This window comes from Podarcis melisellensis, assembly GCF_964234715.1.
Source record: "Podarcis melisellensis genome assembly, chromosome: 3".
Taxonomy (NCBI): domain Eukaryota; kingdom Metazoa; phylum Chordata; class Lepidosauria; order Squamata; family Lacertidae; genus Podarcis; species Podarcis melisellensis.
In genome coordinates this window covers 92361813-92379874 of record NC_138530.1, presented here as the reverse complement: position 1 = coordinate 92379874, position 18062 = coordinate 92361813, and the positions used below count along the sequence as shown (strand labels likewise).

Genomic DNA, 18062 nt, shown 5'->3' with positions numbered 1-18062 from the left:
CTGTGAAATAACCGCTAAGCAGTCACTGCAGATCAGCGCCTTTTCCGTATCGCCAGCATCAATGCAACATTACTCCTAGAAGATTCCAACTCCAAATAACATCCATTTAAGAGTTATGCCTGCAACAGACATTCCCCCCCAGGACACCTTCAAGAATATGGTGCTTCTGTAAACCTGTAAGGCTCCAAAAAGGTGAGATGAAACTGAAGTATCCTAAGTAAAATAGCCCCTCTGGTGCTGTTAAGTGCTTACCGCGTAATGACACCAGAAACACTATGCTGCTTATCAGAAGATAGTGCTGCATACAATGTACAACACTGACACTGTGTGTCAAAAATATTTGTTTTATTCTTTCATTGAAACAAAGGCTGGCATAACCTAGATTTGGGAGGGGGAGAGAATTAGATCACGTTTTAAAACTAGTTAAACAAAGTCTTGAGTCACGGTCAACCACATACCAGCTGGAGAAAAGCTAAAACAGGAGTATTTCAATGAAAGATCAGCGTCGCCCCCCCCCCCCGCAAATATCTGTTGCACAGGATACAATCAATTTTACTCAATATAAAAAAAAAAATTCACAGAATTTTAAAGATGGGCTTTCTTGAGAGGCACACAGTTCACTTGCAACAGTGCTTACAGTAGGTGGCCGAGGGGGCTTCTCTCGGCAAAAAGGCCACTGGAGTATCCGTGGGATGCAAAGAGATGTTCCGTCAAAGTCTCTCAAGAAACAAAGTGTCTTCCCGCTCTCACAATTCGTCCTTCTGGGTATCCCAGTCATCGAGATCTACATCACTGAGATCGATATCCTCTTCGACTGGCAGCTATAAGGCAACCAAGCAGAGTGTGAATCAAGTTTACAGGTATCCAGATGCATCAACTGGTGTCTCCATGTGCTTCTTTGAATGAATTCAGAAACTGTGTGCTCAAACCATGACAGGAAGCTCAAATGCACATGGCCAACACAAATAAGACTCTTAGCAATGCCAGCCATTGTTGCAGGAGACTTCTTTGCTTTAAAACAAAGGTTTAGCTACCTTTCAGTTTGTGCACCTCGACCAACACCCTTTCTAAATGTGTCCTCAAATTAGAGGACAAACCTTTGCAATTTAACTAGAGCAAGAAGAGCCAAAGTGGTGCCTTTATGGCATTGTGGGCTACAACTCCAACCATCCACTTGCCCTTGGCTATACTGCCTGAGGCTGATGGGAGCTGTAGTCCTAAACAGCTGAACTGCACCACGTTGGCAGCCCTTGAACAGACAGCTCTCACTCATACACAAAGATGTATGCAGCTCATTAAAACTTTGATATTGGAAGGTGGTTCAGTCTTCCTGCGAACTTGCTTCACTCTCAATGCCATCGGCAAGTAGAAAACACTAACCAGAGAAATTTATAAACTGAAGTTAGCAGGTATACGGTATATTGAGAGAGTACTCTTATTTAGCACAGTGGTTTGTTGCAAGAGTTTTGTTAATAGAGCATCACACGCAGGGAAGTTGCCAAAACCATCTATAGCAGTATATGATTATACTGGGTGGAAAGTTTTAAAAGAGAACTGCAATCAAAGAAATATGAAATAGACTGACTTCAAGGGGGGGGGGTCTGATGAGCTAAACAGCAGGAGATGTGGCAATACTATAGATCAGACATGTCCAACAGGTCGATCATGGTATTAAGTAAAGTGATCGCTTGTGTGGTCCTCAACAATTTCTGGCAATGACAATGGGTAGATCACAGCCAGTTTTTTTTTTATACTGGGAGTAGATTGCAGTCTCTTGGAAGTTGGATATGCCTGCTATAGATGAATAATGAGAATTGGGATTTTAGCAAAGTCTATGACAGACAATGTAGTACTCCTTCAGATGTTGTGGACAACTCCCATCAGCTGCAGACAGCATGGTCAATAGTGACAGGTGGCTCGAGTTGTAGTCTGGCAACAAAAGGGGGGCACCAGGTTGGCTATCCATAGTCTACGTGAAGACAGAACAGATGTTTACAATGCTATTAAATCTGATCTGGTAACAGGCAGCCTGGGGGAAGACACCCCAGAACGCCCCATCCAAAACCACAAGCTATGGAGTGGATTGCAAAAGAGCACCGTTTATCCCCAAACAAACACTAAAACAAAATGCTCTGATGCGCACAGTTCAAGAAGGCACTTCTTACCTCGCCATCTTTGCCGTCCCATGGCTCTACTGTGTTAACTTTTGGGAAAGCCCCTCCACCTACAGGTGCTGTGGACCCTCGACCAACGGAGAGTTCCCTAAAAGGAGAAGGTTCCGTCATGTTTAGAATTTGTTTTTTTGAGTGGGTGAAAAAATACCAAACCATTAGCAAGTCTGAGATGGCATAATTGTTTTCCACCACCCAGTGGGCAATATATGGTCTCCTTGTTTCATTTGCTGCACCTAAAAAACGGTTACCTAACACACTCAGAAGGTTTACACAAAACCAAGCACACATAACCTTTAAAGGGTTCATGTAAAAATTAGCTCCGATATAATGGGAAAATAAAAAGCAACTCTAAGAATGATTTTCAAGCATTCTTCTACCAATGCAAAACAACAACTTGTGTCCAAAACTCGAGGGGGAAATGGTTCTTGCTGTTTGGATACCATCAAATGGAGCAAAACGTATGCAGATATTTCCGTACCTTAGGAACTCGTTAATTCCTTGCTCGCTGAAAGATCCTTTCAGCAGTGCAAATTTCATCTTCCGAGCGTTCATGGCTGCCATAGCTGGGTAGCCAAACCCTCCAATTCCAAAGGAGTTTTCAAGATCAGACTGAGCTCCAGCTTCCGTCCACAACCACCTGGGGGGCAAAAAAACCCACATCACCACCACTGTATGTGAAGGTCAGTTCACATCTGTATGCCTTAAGAAACTAGTTTTTCCTTCCTTTGCTTCGACACCTTGGTTAATGCTCGTGAAATGGAACACCAAAGCAGGACAAGGGTGAGGGAGGGAGAGAGAGAAAGCTGGCTGGAGTGTGCAGTCATACAATCCACTCCTAATCCCTGATCCCCTGAACATAGGAAGTTGCCTTATCCTGAGTCAGAGCATTGCTCTATCTTGCAGTGTACTGACTAGCAACAGGTTCTGCTGGGTTTCAGGCAGGGAACTTTCCTGGCTCTAACTGGAGAGGCCAGGGATTGAACTAGGACCTTCCACATGCTAGGCAAATACACAATCACCAAGTTATTGCCTTTCCCACGTGTTACATTCATAATAATAGCTGCCTTTGCATGTCTGAATGGGGCACGTTCTTTTGCAGTATACAAATGACCCGTCCACTAAAAAAGTAACAGGTCTGGCAGCATTTCTTCCCTTCTTTGCGTTTTGATGTGACTTACCCCCACATCTTCTTTTTGTATTTATCTGCCAATTTCAGCATGACTTCCAGGTAGGAGTTTCTACCTGCGGCTCCTGTTATGACAAGACAGGGAAGGGCAAAAGTGTTTGAGGCACTTATTACAAACACGATTGCGGGGGGAGGGGAGGGGAGAGACAACAAGTTTTTTCTCGCTTTTATTTACCTGTGTCAAGAATATGGGGCAAGACGGAAATGATGCATAGCTGGTGAGAATCACAAGTTTGTTTCAGAACATCTTCATTGATGATCTGAGAGAGAGAGAAACACACACATGCCTCATCACCCATGAAATTACTAATGGTTAAAGCAGGCGTGGGGAAACCTGTGTCACAGGCCTAATCTGGCCAAGCGCACTTCTTTATCTAGCTCCATCACTCTCCCCAAGACATGCTCCCTTGTCCCATCCCATTCTACAATGAGTTGGCCGTGCAGATGAGATCTACATGGCCCGTTTGCTTCATTTCATCAGATTATCAGGACAAGAATACCTCCAGGAGTTCAGGTGGTGGAGCATTATCTGAGAACAGGTCTAGAGCGCGAGCAACAATATCCGATTTTGTCCTTCCACCTTCGTAATCGACGGGCTCTTCTCCCTTCTGGAAGACCTTTATTGTCGGGAACCCACGGATCTGGGAGGTTTCAAATAGTAACAAATCAGAGCCACAAACCTGACAAAGAGGCTACACACTTTCTACATAAAGCTGCTTTCCTGCATAGCAGGAGCGACGTCCGAGCACATATAGGTAAAGGGACCCCATTAGGTCCAGTCGTGGCTGACTCTGGGGTTGCGGCGCTCATCTCACTTTACTGGCCGAGGGAGCCGGCGTACAGCTTCCGGGTCATGTGGCCAGCATGACTAAGCCGCTTCTGGAGAACCAGAGCAGCACACAGAAACGCCGTTTACCTTCCCGCCGGAGTGGTACCTATTTATCTACTTGCACTTTGATGTGCTTCTGAACTGCTAGGTTGGCAGGAGCAGGGACCGAGCAACGGGAGCTCACCCCGTCGCGGGGATTTGAACCGCCGACCTTCCGATCGGCAAGTCCTAGGCTCTGTGGTTTAACCCACAGCGCCACCCACGTCCCCCCCCCCCCGAGCACATATACCTGCATTTAAAAAATAATACTAATTCCTGGCATGGGATGTAAAAAACTGGCTGTGCTCTCACTGCTTGTTTTAAAATGCAGTACATTAACTTGCTGAAGCAAAGTGCTTATCAATAATGTATCTTTTAAACTCCCCCGCAAAACCCTAATCGAGACAACTTTCACATATTTTGAGGAAAAGAACACTGCTCTGCTCAACTCACCCCATAGCGGCTTGCTAACATCTGGTTCACTGTAGCATCTACAGCAGCCAATTTCACTTTCCCCTTTGTCTGTTCCTTCACTTCTGTTGCAGCTGCTGCCCATTCTGGCTCTAAACTGTGGGAAGAAAGGTGGGGTTTTTGTGTTTGTTCATTCCTTTTATTTTAAAGATCACCACTACCGTATTTTTTGCCCTATAAGACGCACCGTCCCATAAGGCGCACCTAGTTTTTTTGGGGGGGGGGGAATAAAGGGGAAAAGATTATTTTCCCCCCAGGCGCGGGGCTGGGGCGGGGGAGGCCCACCCGAGCTTCCCCCGACCCCAAACAGGCAGCTCTCTGCAAGCCGTGGGAGCCCAGTGCTGGCTCCCGCTGCTTGCTGAGAGGTCCGCGAAGCCTGGACGCGCTGAGCTCAGTGAGGGCAGGCTTCAGCATGCAGGCAAATCTCCGCAAGCAGCGGGAGCGCTCCCGCTGCTTGCGGAGAGGTCCGCGAAGCCTGTATTCGCCCCATAGGACGCACACACATTTCCCCTTCATTTTTGAAGGGGGAACAGTGCGTCCTATAGGGCGAAAAATACGGTAATTAGCAGCGGCATCCAAAATCTTACTATTTTAAAGCACCTTTTGTCACAACTGCAAAGAGAGTGTGATTAAACCAGGGGTAAAAGCAAGGGGGTGTCCCCTCAGGAGGTTGTCAGACTCCACCTCTACCACGAGTCCCAGCCAGCATGCCAAATGGTCAGCAATGAGGAAGAGTTGCACTTCATAAATGTCTAAGGGCCACAGGTTCCCCACCCCTGCTCTGTAAGATATGAGCTTTCCAGATTTGTTTGTGGAGAACATGAGGGTAACTGGCACCAAGGGGACCGCACTGAAATCAAGAGAGAAAACCCCAGCATGAGGGAAGCAGAAGATGTTCATCATTTTCAGCTGTCACAAGCTGAGGAGCAATTTAGGCTGCAATCCTTTACACTGTCCATGCGTTCAGTTCCACTGCATTGGGGTTCACTTCTGAGCAGATGTGATACATAGGATTGTCCTTGCACCGGAGTACTAAATAAACATTTCAGATACCCGCCGAGAAACTTTGACTCTTACTTTGCACCTGTAGCAAGTAAACGGTGCCTTCAATCCACTTACTTTTTGCAATGCCCGCACCAAGGAGCATAAAACTCTACCAGCCAGACATCTTCACTGTTCAAGACGTTCTTATCGAAGGTGTCGTCCGTCAGGTCAATCACATCCTTTTTGCCTGAGCCACCGCTTTCCTGGCTGCTCTGTAGTTCAAAACACAAAAGGCCTCAAATTTAGTTTGAACGCCTTTGCCGCAATCTAGCAGTAGTCACTCCACATGGGCGTTGCAATTGTAAGCTACAAGTCTGTGGAGCGCTCTCTGCATGTGTCTATGCCAGGGCAGCCAATGTGGGGCCTTCCAAGTGTTGCTGAGCTACAGCTCCCATCATCCTTGGCCACTGGTCATGCTGGCCAGGGCTGATGGGAACTGTAATCTTAACATCATCTGGCAGGCGCCATGTTCGCCATCCTTGGTCTATATAGTGGTACCTTGGGTTAAGTACTTAATTTGTTCCGGAGGTCCGTACTTAACTTGAAACTGTTCTTAACCTGAAGCACCACTTTAGCTAATGGGGCCTCCTGCTGCTGCGCCGCGGGAGCACGATTTCTGTTTTCATCCTGAGGTAAAGTTCTTAAGCTGAAGCCCTATTTCTGGGTTAGCGGGGTCTGTAACCTGAAGCATATGTAACCCGAGGTACCACTGTACTCTACGGCAGACACGTCCAACATGTAGATAGTGAGATGGATTTTGGTCGATCGCACTACGGTGGTATTTTGTGTGTGTGTCCTCTTTCCTCCTCAGAAAGAGAACTTTTGCCCCCCCCCCACCTTAAAGTCTCTCATTGGCTCTTAGTCCCGGCACTGCCATCCCCGCTCATATTCCCCATTAGTTGGCAGCCGTGCCAAGCTATGCAGGCTTCCTTTAATTTGCTGCCATCCCCATTGGAGGAGCTCTGGCTCAGAGGAAAACAAATCGGCTTTGTTCCCGGCGTATAGGTCTTTGATGTCTGTCGATCAAGCGCCACTGATGCTTATCACTGGAGAATATGCGTATGGTTAAGGCTGACCTGCTTTAATAACTTGTGTTTTATTTCTCCGGGCTGACTGCCAGGGTGACCAAGCGCTGCCAATGATTGGCTGAAAATGAGCCTCTTCTAGCCGCCTAGCAGGTTAGGTTGCGAGGCCTCCACCCGCCTCCTTTTCTACGCTTATTTATTTATTTAACTTGAATGACCTCGGAGGGGTGAGAGAAGGGCACGCTTCCTGAAGTCTAATGCCCAATAGCAGATCGGCCACGGAAGGAGTCGCGAGAGGCATCGACCAATGGCACTGGAGTACAGTTAGCAATCTGCCAGCCAATCAAATTCTGCTGCGTTAATCACTGTCTGGATTTGGCAAAGAAACTGGACTGTACCATTCACAGATAAGGGGGTTCTAGGAGGCGGGAGCAGTTGACTGTTCCATTCTCAAATTAAGGGGAATGAATTTAAGCACAACCGAAAAAAATAGATGCCGCAGAAGCAAATGAAGGATGGAAAAGCTGAATTGGTTTTCCTTCTTGTCTGGGTGCCTGGTAGCTCAAAGGCTGTCACACTTTCCAAAGCAGGTAGCATTCTGTCTTGCTGAGTTAAGACGATAAAGCTATATACACCATTATTATATTATCATCACCAGTATTACTATTAATAATGATTTGCTAGTCACTGACTGCAAACAGGTCTCTTAAGAAATTTACCAGAGATGAAAAACCATAAACAGCAATTGCTTGGCTTGGGAACCAATACATGCCATTCTCATTTCCGAAACCTGGAAAGAGAAGATGTGATTCCTTGTGCTTTAAACTGAGGTGTAGTCTTTGCACAGTCATAGTTTTTAAATCAATTATTTCAGAAGGCCTAGGCCCTATCGTAAAAAAAAAAAATAGTGCCCAAAAGAAGTCCAAAACTTATCATTTTCACGACAAATGGGAAATTGAGTATTCCTTTGTGATGGTGAAAGACAAGTGTTGTTGTTTAATTTGTAACGCCTCAGTGTCCTTACCCCAAAAAAACTTGGAATGCCACTATAATGCTCTCCACTGTAGTAAATTGGCTGTTGATTTTCCACTCAAAAGTGAAATACGTAAACTCAAGCTCAAAGCACTTAAATCAAAATTAGCTGCTCAGCAACAATTACTAGCTAAATCCAGCTCACATTCTAACAATGCAACCATTTCATCCTTCAAGGTGAGCAACCTGATTGCTAAAAATTGCAAACCTTTCACCGAAGGGAGTGTTTGTGAAAGTGTTTTCTTGCAATAGCTGATAATCATTTTTGAAGGTTTTAAATATAAAAAAGGAGATCACAGCTGCTTTCCAAGATCATCGAGAAACACGGTTGCGCACTGAATGGGGAAAAAATGTGTAAAAATATAAATGAACAGCTGTTGAAAGATGTGTCCAATTGTGTTGCTTTCTTTACTCCAAGTGGATGAATCTACAGAGATCAGCGACACAGCTCAGATGCTAGTTTTTATTCATATTATTTTCGAAGATTTCGGCACCAAAGAACTACCTGGTATGGTTTCTTTAAGAGAAAAAACTACAGGTCAGGAAATATTTAATTCTTTCTCTTCCTTCATCCTTGCTGCCATCACTACTGATGGAGTAAAAGGCATGACAGGTCAGGTTAATGGATTTATTGCCTTTTGTCAACAGCATGCCGATTTCCCTGACTTCCTTGCATATCACTGTATCATTCACCAGCAAGTTCTGGAAAGCAAGAGACTGAACGCAAAGCATGTCATGGACATAGCTTTTAAATTTTAAATTCAATTTGTGGAAAATCACTTCAAAGGCACCTTTTCAATCTCTCTCTTGAGGAAGGGCAACCAGAAGTAATTTTACACACAGGTGGCTCAGGCACAAATTTTTGCCAAGATTTCGCAGTTTGTTCAAAGAAATAATATCCTTTTGGAAGGAGAGGGGAGATGAGTACGCTCAGTTAGAAGTTGAAGAGTGGTTGTTTGGTCTGGCTTTCCTTGCAGATTTCACAGGTAAACTTAGTGATATGAACCTAGTACTACAAGGTAAAGATAAATGCATTAGAGAGTTGATGAACATAGTTTCATCCTACAGAACCAAATTTAAGCTAATGATGGTGGACCTTACAATCAATACCTCTGATCACTTTTCCTAACATGCAAGACCACCTGAGGAAAAAATCCTGCCTTTGTTTTTCAAGCAGAGAAGTATGTGATCAAAATTGGTTCTGTTATTCAGGAGTTCAAAAAGAGATTTGGTGACTTCCAAAAAATTGAATCAATTGTAGAGTATATGTCGTTTCCATTCAAATCTGATTTGGACATTAAAAGAAATTGCAGTCACTATCAGTAAAAATTACTCATTGCGCAAACTAGCTCTTGAAAATGAGATACTAAGTCTGAAAAATGACATTTTTCTGAAGGCCAGTGCAAGAGAAAAATGATTTTGGAGGTTTGTGCCTAGACAAAAATTTCCTAATTTGAGAAGATGCAGTGAAATTCTACACTCATGTTTTGGTTCAACATATTTGCATGAATCTGCATTTTCATATCTAAAAATGATGAAGAGTAAGCAACCTTCCAACATGACAGATAAATACCTTAAGGATTCTCTGAAGCTGGCTCTCACCCAGGATTTGCCTGATATCTAACAGATGGTTAACGAAATGCAAACCCAGGGCAGGTGTCACACTAACAACGGAGGCAAGCATGTATTTTAAAATATATATTGATTTATAATGAACTTTTCAGGTTTCATAGAAGCTGCTATAATTTCTTATTATTTTTTTATCATAGGTAAAGGTAAAGGGACCCCTGACCATTAGGTCCAGTTGTGGCCGACTCTGGGGTTGTGGTGCTCATCTCACTTTATTGGCCGAGGGAGCCAGCATACAGCTTCCGGGTCATGTGGCCAGCATGACTAAGCCACTTCTGGCGAACCAGAGCAGCGCACGGAAATGCCGTTTACTTTCCCACCGGAGCAGTACCTATTTATCTACTTGCACTTTGACATACTTTCAAACTGCTAGGTTGGCAGGAGCAGGGACCGAGCAATGGGAGCTCACCTGGTCACGGGGATTCGAACCACCAACCTTCTGATTGGCAAGTCCTAGGCTCTGTGGTTTAACCCACAGCACCACCGCTCAGCCAAATATTATGTGTTTAAGTTGAGGAATAACAATGGGAGAGTGTGGTAGATCACTGCCAGTTTTTTTATACTGGGTAGTAGATCACAGTCTACTTGGACATGCCTGCTCTATGGCATCCTTACAATTTAATTGATTTACAAACCTGCTTTCGTTCTTGTCTATTTTAACTAGGTTTATATGGCCACCCAAGAGACCGTGTTATCTAGGCGGCTCACTTAAGACAAAAACGGCAGTATCAGAACTGTAGAAAGCGGCACAAAATGGTTCTTTTTGATAGAAAAAAATAAAAATAAATGGATGCAAAATAAAAAAACAACAACATAAACGATAAGCCTAGATCGCAAAACATGTGAGTTATTTGAAAGGTATAGGTTAGAGGTAGCCAATGTGGTGCCACTCCACCCCCCACCCCCCGGCCATGTTGCTGGGACTCCCAACACCAACCAGCCCCAGCCAGATTGGCCGATGGTCAGGGGTGATGGGGAGCTGTGATCCACCAACATCTGGTGAGTACGATTTTGGCCACCTGGCCCAGGTGAATAACTGGTTTTGGAAAGTCCATAAAGATGACAACTGATGGGACTTTTTATCTTGCAAGCGTTGAATGGGCGATGCCACTAAGATCCAGAAGCATTTCAATTCCATTCCCGCCCCCCGTCTGCTATTTCATTCTTTGCCAGCCATCGATCCCAAAACACACTTTTATTTCCCCCACTTAACCTTCTGCTGTCGCTACTTCCCACCAAACTGTATTTTGATACTTATACAATATGCCACAAATACTTCACAGGCAAAGACCAATCCTGCTAGTTACTCAGCGTGCATTAAGTTTGCCACGTGTGATTATGTTCTAGTTTTAAATGGGCAAACACACAGCACTGCTTTGCACTTTACAACAGCTTACTTTCCCAGACTTATTTTTTAAAAAATTCTTTTTAAACCTGTAATTAAAATCCTTATACACTATGCATTATTTTTTTAAATGCAGACCAATCCTCACCAAACTGCTCTCCAATTATAGCTTGAGGGATGTGCCTAGAAAACACATTCACGAAAGGGAACAATCTGTTGCTTCTTTCTGCCTGGACGTACCTGTTTTCCGTAGCTTTGGCCACCTCCTCTGCCACTAAGACGATCTTTCACCATTGACCGGATGGCACTTAAAGCAGCATCAACGATAGCGTCGCTTGTCCTGCCCCCTAAGAACGTAAGAGAAAGACGGCAGGAATGTTTAGACTGGCTCCATGTCAGATTCTGTCAGCACTGTCTTGTGATGTGATGGAGCCTTCCAACAGTCACCAAGAAGGCAGTAAAACTGCAGTGCTGCACTGGGAGAAAGCACAGATGCCAGAAGGAATGAGTCACAGATGAGATGCAGTGGAACATCCTGCCTCCTTGCAAGTAGGCTTGAAAACAGCCTTCTCTCAAGCCCAGTTACAATAAAGGAGGGTCAAAAAAACACAGTTGGGGAGGGAACAGCTACCCCTTCCTCTCTCAGCTGTGACTCCCTAACTACCACGCCCACTTCTGGCGATTTTAATATAAGAAAATGAGAAGGTGTGATGATTACCTTTACAATACATGGCCTGAAACAAGACGGGGCTGTAAGAAGTTTCATTTAATATGCTCATCAGTGAATCAGTGTTTCCCAAACTTGGGTTTGGTTTTTTTGAACTACAATTCCCATCATCCCTGACCACTGGCCCTGCTAACTGGGGTGATGGGAGTTGTAGTCCAAAAACAGCTGGAGACCCAAGTTTGGGAAACACCGAGTTAAGTGTATAAGACTCAACAATCCTAGTAAAAACCACCACTTTTACAGAAGTACCTTGGTAATCTTCTGGTCTGTTCTTGTTGGCACCAAATATCTTGATAGTGGGGAATCCTCTGACACCATACTGACCACCTAGGGAATTATGTTTATCTGCATCCACCGCTCCAACTTTCACAATACCCTGCAAGAAAGAGACTTTCAGATGAGGTAGGATTGATCCATTAGAGAATGAAAACTAAGCACCACCTTTAAAATGGGGTTGAGAGGGGTTAATAGGGTTCTATGTAGGATGTCGCACATTAAACTTTGCCCAGATGAATGTGGTAAGTCAAGGAATCTGCTCATGAACACAGAGCATGTGCTTGCCTTGAACATTAATAAAGCTGATTTCAATTAAGGGCTATTTCTAGTTCCTAAGAGAGTAACTTTTTCCGAGTTCCAAAAATGAGAAATAAAGCTGTATGAAACTGATTCTCCATTTAAATGTAATCAGAGGAATGACGCATTGATGGGGACAGTCTTGAAAGGATTTGCATTCTGAAACACAGGGTCAAATTTTAGTAAGTGTTAACCATCCTGATCACAGGATAACATGATGGAGAAGATCTAGAACAGGCTTCCTCAAACTTGGCCCTCCAGATATTTTGAGACTACAATTCCCATCATCCCTGACCACTGGTCCTGCTAGCTAGGGATCATGGGAGTTGTAGGCCAAAAAAAACATCTGGAGGGCAGAGTCTGAAGAAACTTCATCTACAATAATATAGGTATTGCTACAATGATGCCGTCAAGGTAAGAAGAATTTAAGATGAAATAAAAGTACAATGGACACTCGGGTTGCGAACGTGATCCATGCAGGATGCACATTCGCAACCCACATCTGCACATGCACGGGTTGCGATTCAGCGCTTCTGTGCATGCGCAAAGCGCGATTTAGCGCATCTGTGCATGCATGACCGCCGAAACCCGGAAGTAACCCATTCTGGTACTTCTGCGTTTGTAACCCGAGGTATGACCGCACTGCTTAGTAGCATATAGTCTTGGGGGTGGCCCACTTCAGACAATGTAACAACTCTAAGGAATTATGGTTTATTGTAGCAAGAACAAGCAACAAGCTAAAGCACTCCCTTCGCTTCTCCTTGCACACCCAGCAGCAAAGGGGACTTCCTAGTTTTGTTGAGCTGCATCTGACTCGGGAAACTGTGGTTTGAATACTCCCTTACAAACCAGGGAGCTCTTCTGTATGAAACAGGACATCGCACATGCCACTTTTGCAATCGCAAAATGAGTTAAGGCTCCCGAGTCTTTAAAATGAAGATTGCAAAACAATATGCTTGTTCAAAGCAAATAAGAAACGCGTGTTACAAAAGGCAGCCACCTTCCAAACACCAAGAGAGAAAAAGGCCACAGCAGTGCCGTAGGGCATGTGCTTTGCCAGGTCCACGCCCCGGCAGGGCTGCAAACACTCCTGTCCAAAACCCTGGAGAGTAGCTGCCAGTCAACACAGACTGGCCTCTCCCAATCTCCAAATGCCTTGGACTACAACCCACATCATCCCATGCTAGCATGGCCAATGGGATCAGGGACAATGCCACCAGGTTGCAGAAGGCTGCGCTAGAAATGTCATGTTGCGGTTACTCACTTTCAGTGCTGTTGCAGCTTTCTTCCATTCAGGTGTCAGTCTTTGGCAGTGGCCACACCTTAAAGGGGAAGAAGAAAACACACACACACAGATTTAAGAACTCTTTTGAATCCAAGGTGCACAGGAATCCAGCCACTTAGAATATTTTGCAGGAACAGGGAACACAAAGAACATTCATTGAATTTCAAGCAACACCACAGGTTTCCATTTGTTTTATAGTTTGGTATCAGTGCGTCCGTGGCAAGTGGAGACACGGAGCGTGGGTGCAGCAGGAGCTGATGTGGCAGGCTGGTTTTTGTGTCTGTCTTTAGCGTTGATAAAGGGGGGGAGGAGCAAACAAAACAGCAGAGGCAGCTGGGATGGCGCCATTTACAACCACCTTATAAATCAGGTGTGTTGCAAAGGTTGAGAGGAGAGATGGCAGCAGGGCCAGCTCTATGAAAAGCAGCCAGTTGAAGGGGATGCCAAGCCAGATGGTAAAGGAGGGGTAAGAATGATGAGGCTTGATGGCTACAGAAACAGAGATAGAAAGAGAGAGAATGAAACCCAGGCTCCGTCTGGCCTCACTATTATAGTCAGGCATGACCTTGACAGAAAGAGACAACAGAACCAGTTTAAACCAGCTGTACTCAGCTTCTCAGAAGGAATAACCCAAACATCAGTAACCTTCTGCTTGCTTCTTTCACACAGAGAACGTTGTGGAATGCGGAAACAAGTTTGCTGTAGCGCTGCGTGCGATAGTCAGTGTTTTTATTCACCCCCCCATTAAATGCTCAACATCTCAGGTCAGGCCCCCCCTAAAAAAAGCTCAACAAGTCTTGCCCCCCCCCCGAAAGCTCAACAACTCTGGCCAACACCCCTGCCTAAAAAATGCACTTCCCTCCCTCCAAAGACAATGGGTAGATCACTGCCAATTATTTTATACTGGGAGTAGATCGCAGTCTCTTGGGAGTTGGACATGCCTGGTCTAGAATGACCAGAACCCTCCCTGCCATGATGGAGAATGCAGATCAAAAACCTCCTGGCTCATCAGGTGAGTGAGGATGAGGCAATGCAGGGATCAGCTGAGGAAGGGGGCGCTCTGTGCTTTATGTGTGGGTGATGTCATGTATTCATGGGGTGCCCCACCCATTGCGAATATGCAGCCTCCAGAGGAGTGGCTAAGGGTGATTATAGCTGTCATTCTCGGAGGAGGGGAAACCAACTGTTGACCTATACATATGCTCAACATTTGTGGAGGAAAAATGATAACACCACTGGCCACACCCTGCAAATATGATGCACTGGCTGCGTGCAACTAAGAACTCTAAGCAGACAAGGTCCCCATACACCAACTCTCACTTGTTATTGGCGTGCAACTGGCCACTGAGGGAACATGGGCAGCAAGAAAATGGAGACTGAAAGTTGCAGCCCTGCTCCTCACTCACACATAAGAGCTTGATGCCCTTCAGACATTTTGGACTACAACATGGAAGTTGTGGTCCAAAACATTTCAAGAGCACCAAGCTGGTGAATGTTGGTGCAGACAGAACACACCCCAACAGTAATTATTCGCCAGAAGATGTGGCTCAATCATTACTCACCATGGTGCATAGAACTCTACGAGCCACAAACTGTCGCTGTGGATGACCTCTTTGTGGAAGTTTGTAGGTGTCAGCTCTATAACATCGTCGCTGGGAGAATATAAGCCGTTGACAGCAAGGAAGAACGAGCAGCTTACCACTCCTAAAATGCAAAATTTGAACAAAAGTCAATATCCTTTCAGAGAGACAAGCATCACCGTTGCTGCTTTTATGGCAAAGAGAATTCATGCGTGTTAAAGCAAGGGGGGAAAGTGATGCCAGAGAGCACCACCAATCCCAACAGGAGAAGAATTGTTATTAGGCTACGTGACACACCCATGCCCCACCTTTGCCATTAATTTGGTGCTGCCTCTCTCTTCACACAACCACAGTCACCAGAGCTCAAAGCACAAGGGGGGCTTCCAACTGGTTTGTGTCACATACATTGTGTGCCCTTTTACAGGTTAGCAGGTCTTGTAAGCTGCCTGACAACACATCATTCTATAGTTGGTGCTGTACAGAGATAATTCTCCTGATGGCTTATTCTTTCATGGAGTCTAAGTCAGGGTTCTATAAAGACTGGATTCACTCCAGCTCAGGCTGCAATCCTCTTAAGACACAACAGACATGCACAGATGTGTGTTGTATCTCAAGCTTCTTGGAACTCAAGGCACTTCTGCTTCCAGTGTTGACTGCACCAACCGGCACAATTTATCACACCACATATCATTTCACCAGTATGCATTTGCAGTGGCTTTATTCCAATAAATATGGCTGTTAACTCAAAAACTGTAGTTCATTACTAGAATAATATGCCTAACATTCCTTTCTTTCTTTTAAAAAGGACAGCAATAAAACTACTTCTGACTTAAGCAATAAAACTGCTAGTCCTTTTGCAAAGCTAAGCAGGGTCTGGTATGGTTTCAAACTGGATAGGGAACCATGTGTTGAGATTCCTGCACGGCAAGGAATCATCCCTTGGGGGTCCTTTCCAACTCTACAATTCTATGTTCAGCACCACATCCCTTTTGAAAAATCCAGTCTTTACATACGTATGTATTATTAGAGTCCAGGCTAACTGTTTGCAGCCCAATAATCCTCCTCATCAGCAGTTGTAGTTGGCCCCATGAGCACGATTCCAGGATAAAACAGTTAATGGGTTTCACATGCGTGAGCTACATGGACAAATCATTCCAACATATACCAACCAACAGGTCATTTTATGAAAACCTAAAAGAACTTTGCCTGCTAGCATTAATCTCTTCCAAAACCTGAGTCCAGAAGAAAACAGTGGGGTGTGGGTGTGTTTAAACATGTAGCTGTTATCCACAGGAAAGCAGACTGACCATCCTTGTTCTTTCTATTCTTAAAACTAGCAAAGGGTCTGTTTTAACATGTGAAAAGAGATGCCTTTGCAGAAGCAGGTAGCATCAAGCCATTTCCATCTCACCCCCCTTTTTAACAAGATCTCATCACAGAAAATTGGAATGTCTGCTCTATGTGTTGCATTTTTAGGAGTATTTGCCTAGCTTGGCATACCTAAGAGGGATCACCGCATTGGATAGGCTGACGACTTGAGATGACACACCTTCCACCTCATAATTTTTACATTTGCTTAGGAGTAGAGAGACTACTTACACTGTGCTAACAATGAATATATACTCAAGAGCAGAGGTAGGCAAGCTAAGGCCCAGGAGTCGGATCCGGCCCATGGACGGTCCAGGAGTCATTGTGTTTTTACATGAGTAGAATGTGTCCTTTTATTTAAAATGCATCTCTAGGTTATTTGTGGGGCCTGCCTGGTGTTTTGACATGTGCTTTTATTTAAAATGCATCTCTGCGTTAATTGTGGGGCGTAGGAATTTGTTCATCCCCCCAAAAAAAAATATAGTCCGGCCCACCACATGGTCTGAGGGACAGTAGACTGGCCCACAGCTGAAAAAGGTTGCTGCTCAAGAGGCTCACAGAGGTTGAGAGGACTTATATCAAAATAAGAAAGTGCAAGCAGGACCAAAGCAACAATTATGTGGTATTCGTCATGCCTACTGGCTAAAGCACCCTTTCTCAACCATCTGGCTCCCCGGATGTTGTTGGACTACAGTTCCCATCATCCCTGACCCCCCCACTAGCTAGCAATGATGGGAGTTGTAGTCCAACATCTGGGGATCCAAGGTTGAGAAAGGCTGGGCTGAAGTATTGGCCTAGGGAGGACCAGGTTCAAAACCCTGTTCAGCCATGAAGCTCACTCTAGACCACCCATCAGCCAAAGCTACCTCACAGGGTTGTTGCAAGAATGAACAGGTATGGGGAGAAATCATGTACGCAACCCTGAGAGCTCCTGGGAGGAAGGGTGGGACAAAAAAATGCATATAATACAGTACACTCATGATCTTTCACAGCAAAGCCCTAAATCAGGCATCCCCAAACTCCACCCTCCAGGTGTTTTGGGACTACAATTCCCATCACCCCTGACCACTGGTCCTGTTAGCTAGGGATGATGGGAGTTGTAGTCCCAAAACACCTGGAGGGTGGAGTTTGGGGATGCCTGCGCTAGACGGACCGTTGGTTTGACTCTGTATTAGGCTGCTTCCTAGGTTCCTGCTCTAAGGAAACCCCAACCAGCAGCAAAAATTGAGAAAGATGCAACGTCTCTCTTCTTCTAAAAGGATACTTGAGCTTTATTTTAAAACGTAGTTCAAAAGAAAGCAATTTGGCGCACCCACTCCCACGACCCAAAATATTGATTACTCCCACTATCCAAAATATTGATCACTCCCACGATCCAAAATATTGATTCTGGGCACGGTATAGAAACCACGACCCGTTTTCAGCCTGGACAATAGAGCTGGCTTCTTCCACCCACCCAAACCACAGCCGCCCAACAGGCCTGGGCTTCCCCCATATCCTATTAATAAGCTTGCAAATACCCCCATCCTCCCCGACCTTGCAATTAATTAAAGCCCCTGCACCTCTTTCCTACCCCACCACCCACGCGCGCCCCTTACCAAGCAGAAACCGCCTCACGCCGAACGCGCCCATGTTGCACTCTTAACAAGCTCCTGCGCTCTCTCTCCACGCTCCTGCGACTTCCCCTCCGGTTAAGGGCACCCAAAGCTTCGCCGATTCCAGCCGTGGCCGCCGCTCATTGGCGCTCCCGACGTT

The 18062-nt window shown here is 45.2% G+C and overlaps 1 protein-coding gene across 1 annotated transcript; it reads right to left on the bottom strand.

The window, feature by feature from the left end:
* Window positions 1–324: 324 nt before the first annotated feature.
* Window positions 325–18062, bottom strand: PDIA6 (protein disulfide isomerase family A member 6). Its single transcript, XM_081906403.1, has 13 exons — window positions 17906–18062; window positions 14922–15063; window positions 13339–13396; window positions 11751–11877; window positions 11015–11121; window positions 5819–5955; window positions 4682–4796; window positions 3861–4001; window positions 3536–3620; window positions 3353–3425; window positions 2653–2811; window positions 2166–2262; window positions 325–821 (listed from the first exon to the last, which is right to left on the bottom strand). Exons 1-13 carry the CDS (start codon window positions 17937–17939, stop codon window positions 747–749), a joined length of 1350 nt encoding a protein of 449 aa, XP_081762529.1. The 5' UTR covers window positions 17940–18062; the 3' UTR covers window positions 325–746.